Source organism: Erpetoichthys calabaricus, chromosome 5 (genome assembly GCF_900747795.2).
Source record: "Erpetoichthys calabaricus chromosome 5, fErpCal1.3, whole genome shotgun sequence".
NCBI classification, from domain to species: domain Eukaryota; kingdom Metazoa; phylum Chordata; class Cladistia; order Polypteriformes; family Polypteridae; genus Erpetoichthys; species Erpetoichthys calabaricus.
In genome coordinates, this window is record NC_041398.2 from 85,002,167 (window position 1) to 85,009,544 (window position 7,378).

The 7,378-nt window shown below is 34.7% G+C and overlaps 1 protein-coding gene across 2 annotated transcripts in view; it reads right to left on the reverse strand.

The window, feature by feature from the left end:
• Window positions 1–5,369, reverse strand: part of cpz (carboxypeptidase Z) — a 35,168-nt gene extending 29,799 nt beyond the window's left edge. Inside the window, exons 1-3 of one of the 2 annotated variants that reach the window (XM_028801726.2) lie at window positions 5,171–5,369; window positions 3,150–3,194; window positions 112–486 (exon numbers count right to left, since the gene is read on the reverse strand). In XM_028801726.2, coding sequence (XP_028657559.1) covers window positions 112–486; window positions 3,150–3,194; window positions 5,171–5,258 — 508 coding nt within the window. In that variant the 5' untranslated portion in view covers window positions 5,259–5,369. The remainder of the gene's footprint in view (window positions 1–111; window positions 487–3,149; window positions 3,195–5,170) is intronic. The other variant, XM_051928666.1, reaches the window with a different exon arrangement.
• Window positions 5,370–7,378: the final 2,009 nt, after the last annotated feature.

Consider the following 7,378-nt stretch of genomic DNA (forward strand, 5'->3'; position numbering starts at 1 on the left):
TAACTCTAATACTTAAAATAGTATTATGTACTTCATTTTAGACTATATAATGATTTTCTTAACTATATTAAAGTAAATTTTACACCATAGGATTAACTAAAAAAGACCTACCCCTCAGTTTTTCCAGCGGGTCATAGCATCCTTCCTCTTCACCAACAAAAAATCGGTCACAGTCCAAAAAATAGGGCCATGACATATCAATAGCTTCAAACGCATGCATGCAGTTTTTACGCAGTGTCTCACAGCTGCTGCGGCAAGGTTTGAGGATTTTATCATTTTCACAACGAGGGGCAATAATGGAACATCCCATCATTCTGATGTCAGGGGTGCATTCTCCTTGTAACAAAGTGTGTACAACACTTAGAAGTACATACTCTGCACTAAGTTCCACTTCTTCTCTGTTTTTATTATCCAGCAAATTGGGAAACATGGTCTTCGTGTAGGACATGTCATCACAATAACCCAGCAGAATGTCTGTACAAGATGCTGTTTAAAAAAGTAATAAAAAAAATTGATTTAATATCAGTTTCTCATTCATAATCTTCATTAGAACATAACTATCATGTATTATCATTGACTTAACAGCAGTTTTCCAAGTTTAGCCAAGTTAGCTGGTTGCTCCAAAACTTGTTCCTGATTCATCACATTCAACCACATCTTCTTTGGCCTCATTCTGAGTCTCATTCCCACCACCTACATTATTATGTGCCTCTTTAGCCAGCTTTTCTCCACCTTTCATGTGGCATGCCCGAAACCACTTAGACTGTTTTTACACAGCACAACACCAATCCCCTCCACATCAAGTGTTTATCTTAATACAGTGTGTGTCTTTCTGTCATTCTCCAAAACTCTACATGTTATCTGATTATTCGTAATATCTTTGTTCCTTCTAGCTTTAGTTAATGTTCCACCTTTACCTGCCATGGTTTTACTCCCATTGAGCACACTACTACTTATAAAGCTTTCATAATCTTTTTCCTTCAATGTCAAGCTCTCCTTTAGAAATCAAAAAAGGGACAGCTCTTGTAATTCTGTTAATGCTTCTCTCACCTTCTCTGTCATAGCAGTGCCTGCACCTATGTCTGCACTCAACATGTGACATAAGAAGTTCAATTTCTGTATTTTCTCCAAAACAGCTCTTTTGACAATATCTAAATTTATGCTTACTACATCATCATTGTAAAGCTTCTTCATGCACTTTCTACAAAGTTTGCATTTTCCCCTGTGGAATAACCTTCACACAATTTATGTTTTATGCACCCACATTCAGGCAACTTGTCCATAAATCAAGTCTTTTCCAACATGTCTGTCACATCTGGTATGGCCATGACTAGATTATCACTTCACTATCTTATTCTTTAGTATCTTAACTTTACTATTTACAATCAACACAAGATAATCAAGTACAAGACCTCCCATAGTATTCATGCATACTCTTCTTTGGCTTCCACCTCCATCACTATAAATAACCTCAATACAGAAATAAAAAAGGAAATAATACTCTAAATGTCTTAATATTTCTTTTTTCAATAAAGGTAAGATGTCTATGTCTATAAACAAAATATAGAAATCTTCCCTAAATCAGAATATATAATGTGATTGCTGAGAAGGAAAGTGATATGGAATAACTAAAGGGAAGCGGAGCAGTATATTTAAGAACAGATGAGTGAATTTTGTGACAGGTGAGAAAACATAAGGATGCACTTCTGACAGAAGAAAAGAACTAGAGGCTGCAGCTGATGGAAAATGAAGTTGTACATTTAGCTGAGAAAACCACTGTGGAGAAGTGGACTGACCAGTAAGATACATTGCTTCATGAAGGTTATATTGGCAAATCACTGGCTATGGTTTAAGAGACTAAAGGGATGCAAGGGAAGGATCCCTTACAACAGGAGGTTTCCTATCCAGAGAAATCATGGCATAGCAGTGACCATGGAATCTGCAAAGCAATGAGACACTATAGATTGAGGTACAACGAGAAGCAGATAACAACAAGCAGCTAAACTTGGAGTTGGAAAAGAGCAGGAGTGGTGCTGTCTCTTGTATTGGTTCTAGTGTCAAACAGTACCTAGATATAATGGAGGAGCCTGCACCATAGTTGAATGTAGATGTCCAACACTTGTTGCTGCCTGATTCAGTATTTAAAAATGGATACCCTTTTCTTAGCAAATCATTTCTAACTAGACTGAAATAAACTTCACTCTATGTATAACAACTGTATCTTATTAAGAAAAGAGGACTCTCAGCAACATGTTTTATTTAAGATATAATGCTGGGAGGAAGGCCTTCATTGTAGTAAAGTTGTATGGTAAAGACCTGCTTGGAGAAGAATGGAATGTGCAAATGCAGTGTGTAATGTGGCATTATATGAGATTATACTTAACCATTTCAGGTAAAAATATTACCAATTTAAAGAAAAAGAGTTGTTGTGTGCTTAAAGTCTGTTTCCAGGGATTTATTGTCCTTTAATGGAGCTGACATTCAAAATATAATAAGATTTTACCAATTGCATTCACACTAGAATAGAGCTGAGAAAAGTTTACTCTTTTATCTCCAGACATTTTTCAATGGTCAATATGGGGTGGGAAGGAAATACTAAGGAAAATTCTGAGAGCAATAATAGAACATTAGAAGAATTATGATGAGAACAGGCCATTCAGCCCAACAAGCTCACTAATCATTTTCACCTAAATTATCCAAAATGTTGTCATACATCTCCCATTGCTTTTGTTCTTGCTCATATATATATATATATATATATATATATATATATATATATACAGGTATATATTTTTTATTTGTTAGAGGTATATATTAAATGTTTTGGAAATTATAGCAGAAATTTACACTGGCCACAAAGTCTAGAATTCAGACTCTATAAACAAATACAGGATTCTAATACAACATTTGAAGAAATATATATTTAAATTAGATATTCAACAAAACATGAACTTGACTTTTAATTGCAGAATGTTTTCATTATGTTGTTGTATATTTTACTCAACAAAATCAAACAAATTTAAAATAACAAACCAAAAAGAGTAACATATGGTGCCTATTTTTGTTACAAGGGATTACTTTATTTTATTTGTATTTTTTAATCTTTTGCAGTGTTAGTTAATATAATTAGTACACAGCAAACACGGTACCTTTTTCTTGAACTGGAACTTGAACTTCTCTATCCGGACACAGTCCTATATGGGGAATAAATGTGTAAGATACCATATAGTTAAAGTGGCAATCTTTCCTAAAAATTTAATGTAGCTTTAGCAATTGTTCTTTTTACAGTACATGTATTGCATCTGTTAGTTAACTCAAAATAACAGAATATTGCCAAGCCCACTTAATCCAATTTAAGGACCCAGAAGTTATAATATAAAATAAAAAGAATCACCCCATGCTCAGACCTCCAAAGGTTAAGATATATATTGAAGCTTGTCATTTCCTTTTTCCTTCTGAGTTGGCAGCTGAGGGAACACCTTCATTATGGCCTATTCAGCATTTTATCTGGATAGCTCCTGCCATTTCTTGGACCAACTGATCATAAACACTAATGTTACTAGAACTTTAAAAGGATTTTGTTTTGTGGCATCAAACTTAGTCTCCCAAAGTTTACACTTTTGGTAAACCTCTTTAGCAAACACTCATCAGTTTGGTTCTAAGTTAACCTGTGCATTTCTCGTTTATAAAACGAAAGGGCACCACTAAGATTCGAAAATAATGTATTATCATCTTGGCAATTTCATACACCCAAAATTTAAGGTCTGAAAAAAAAAATAAGTACGACAGATTTCATTGGATATTCAACAGCTTGGTTTTAACTGTCTGAAAAGTTGGGAAAACTTTATATTTGATTCTCTCGTCTGAATGCACGCTTAAAACGATTTGAATTGAATTGCCTTCAAGTTCAGGCGCTGCATTTAACTTTGACACTAGATGGCAGTAAAAGATATTGCAAACGCTCATATTTTCATTAACCAGAATGGACAGTTTAAGCTAATTGACAAGCTTTGCAGCCGATCAAGATTCATAACATGAGCTCATATATAAACGGTATGTTAATCAGCGGTTTAAATAATGAATATACAATACATAACATGAACCTACAACCAAATATAATGTATGATTAAAATCGACTTTGATGACTGGATAAAATCGAGGTACTTATAATGAAATCTTCGCCGTGATGTGGATTAATGGTTCAAAGACTGCATGCTTTGTTAGCTAAGAAGAATTTAAACTTGAAGACGTACTTGTTCCTACGGCTTGGGTTTATCGGTCGTAAATTTTATTGTTGTCAGATAACTTGTTAAACGTTGATCTGGTCTGAATTAAGACATCGCTGTTAAATTCAAGTCCCAATTTATTTTGAAGTACGCTTTTTACATTGACACTAATTAGACGGTGGAAAATTCAATAGTAATAGTAAAACTACTGGTAATATTTTTATATATATAAATATAAAATAAATATAACATTTCAACGCATTTCTAACGGAAACACAATCACATGATTTCAATTAATTCTTCAATATTTATTGTTTATTATAAAATATTATATTTCATTATTTTAAATATTTTTTCTTTATGTCATTTTTAAGGAGCAGCTGTATCCCGTGCTATGGTACTGTTGCTGGAATTTAATTTTAATAAATAAACATGATATGCTTACTTCACGTATAGTCGTTTTACTTTATTGTTCTTAGGAAGAAAATCGCGATTTGGAAGGATGGGGTTTTATATATGCAGTTGTGTCTGCACCGCCCGTTTAGTTCCGCTGTTGCGTGCCCATAATGGCATTGTAAGTATCGTAAATAGCTAAAGTTATCTCTAGCCTACTCATTTGCGACGGGAATGCTTAACTGAGAGAAAATTAAATTTGCTAGGCATGGATGACCAGCTACACGCCTAACTTGCAAGTTTCGACACACAACTGCGTGAAGGTCAACTTTGGTTACTTTTCTCGAAGCTTAATTAATTCTAAAATATTTTACGTTTATATTATATTCACCATCTCCTATAGTGTTTGCTTTCTTATGGCGGGACATCCTGTAGCATCCCCTATACACAGGCGCAATTTGTGATGCGGCAACACTGATGTTTGCGTCTTTGTTTCGGAATTCGAGTATAAGCGACTGAAAAGTTTAGAGTATGGCACTTAAACTTCTTACCTAAGGCTTCGTCTTCCGGGTGACAAGGTGGCGGAGCACACCAAACAATCGAGGAAAGAACAAGAACCACCAACACAAAGGACATCATCTCGTTTCGTCTGTATTCAGTGCGCTTTGTGATGTGGCACTCGAGCCGGTTTGCTCTGAAGTAACTTAATGGAGAAAGTCAACTATCCGCTCAGACATGCCAGCGCTGTGGAGCTGCCCGAGTCTTCTGTGATATACGGCCCAAGATCAGGTTACATTAACTGCTGACTTCTTTCTTTCTTTCTTTCTTTCTTTCTTTCTTTCTTTCTTTCTTTCTTTCTTAACATGCAGGGCTATTTTTTAAACTGTAATAAAGTAATCCAAATGCTAATGGTACGTCACTATAAATTTAATGTAAACGCCTTGGAAAGAAATTAAACAGTATATTCTTCTGAATGTACATTTTTTCATTCCATTACATTTAATACAAATTTTACTGAGACAGTGTTGCCTATTGTGTCCTATCGATGAACCTCCACGCTATCTAAAGTCAAAATTAGTTTCCCTGCGACCGTAATTTTTATGTTATCTCAGTAGCAGGAAGGACCCCATCACTTTATCAACAAGTATTTCAGTAAACCACATAACAGTCTCTCTGTGGTAACTTTGTGCTTGTAAAATGTTAAATGGTATGCACAACTTATTTTCTGGCAAATCATTTTGTTATGGTTTATGTGCAGGCTATCAAAAAAATTGTAATGTATTTATACACTATAATACAATACAATTTATTTTTGTATATCTCAAAATCACACAAGAAGTGCCGCAATGGGCTTTAACAGGCCCTGCCTCTTGACAGCCCCCCAGCTTTGACTCTCTAAGAAGACAGGGAAAAACTCCCAAAAAAAACCTTGCAGGGAAAAATGGAAGAACCTTGGGAAAGGCAGTTCAAAGAGAGACCTCTTTCCAGGTAGGTTGGGCATGCAGTGGGTGTCAAAAGAAGGGGGTATTTATCATGCTTAATATGCAATACACATAAATGTTAATTTCCACAAATAATAACTCTATGTTGTCTGCACTTACATAGTGGATTTAGGAAGTATTTAGATCCCTTCACTTTCTGAACATTTTGTGTTGTAGACTTAATTTTAAATGGTTTGCCATTTTTGCCCATCAATCTACACTTAATAACCAATAATGAAAAAGTGAAAACATGTTTTCAGAAATGTTTGCAAATACATTAAAAATCAAAAACGAAAAATCTCCCTAACCAATGCCTTTCTTGCTTGGTTACTCAGTTTAGCCAGACGACGACCTCTAGTAAAAGCCCTGGTAGTTGCAAACTTCTTCCATTTCATAATTATTGAGGCCACTGCATTCCTGAAAACACATAAAGCTTTAGAAGTGGTTTATACCCTTGTCCTGATCTATTGCTTCACCACAATTTTATTGTGCAAATCAATAGAGAGCTCATTGAACTTCATGGCCTGGGTTTTGTCCTGACATGCAGTGTGAGTTGTGGGATCATATATACAAGTGACGCTCAAAAGGTTTCTGCACATTTTTTAACTCTATTTATTTAGAATCTCAAAAACAAATTACGAGAACTATTCCACATAGTCACCTTCCTTTGTGATGCAAATTTCCCAGTGTTGTACCAACTTTTTAATGCTCTAATACTCCTCGCCCCTTCACCATTTTCAACGAAAATATAAAAGTGCGAACACTTTTTGAACGTCCTTTGTACATAGGTGTATGCTTTTCTAAGTCATATCCAGTCTATTCAGTTTGGAACTGGAGGACTCCAGTCAAGTTCTAGTCACATCTTGAGGATAGTTAAAGCAACCAGGATGCACCTGGCTACAATATGGAGTACCACAGCAATGGGTCTGAATTCTTACATGTGAGATTTCAATTTTTGATTTTTAATAAATTTGCAAACTTTACAGAAAACATTTTTTATTTTCACATTTTCAGTTACTGAGTGTAAATTGATGAGCAAAAAAATGGCAAATTTAACCATTTAAAGTTAAATCTACAACACAATAAAGTGTACAAAAAGGGAAGAGGTCTGAATATTTTCTGAATTCACTGTATGTATACTCATGTAAGATGTGTGTATTATTTTATGATGTTGAAAAGTACAACAGGTAAACAAGTAAATGTAATTATTATTTCCTTACATTTATTTTGGGAACACTTTGAGGAAGGGGGTAATCATTCCTCATTTTTCTTCTGCTA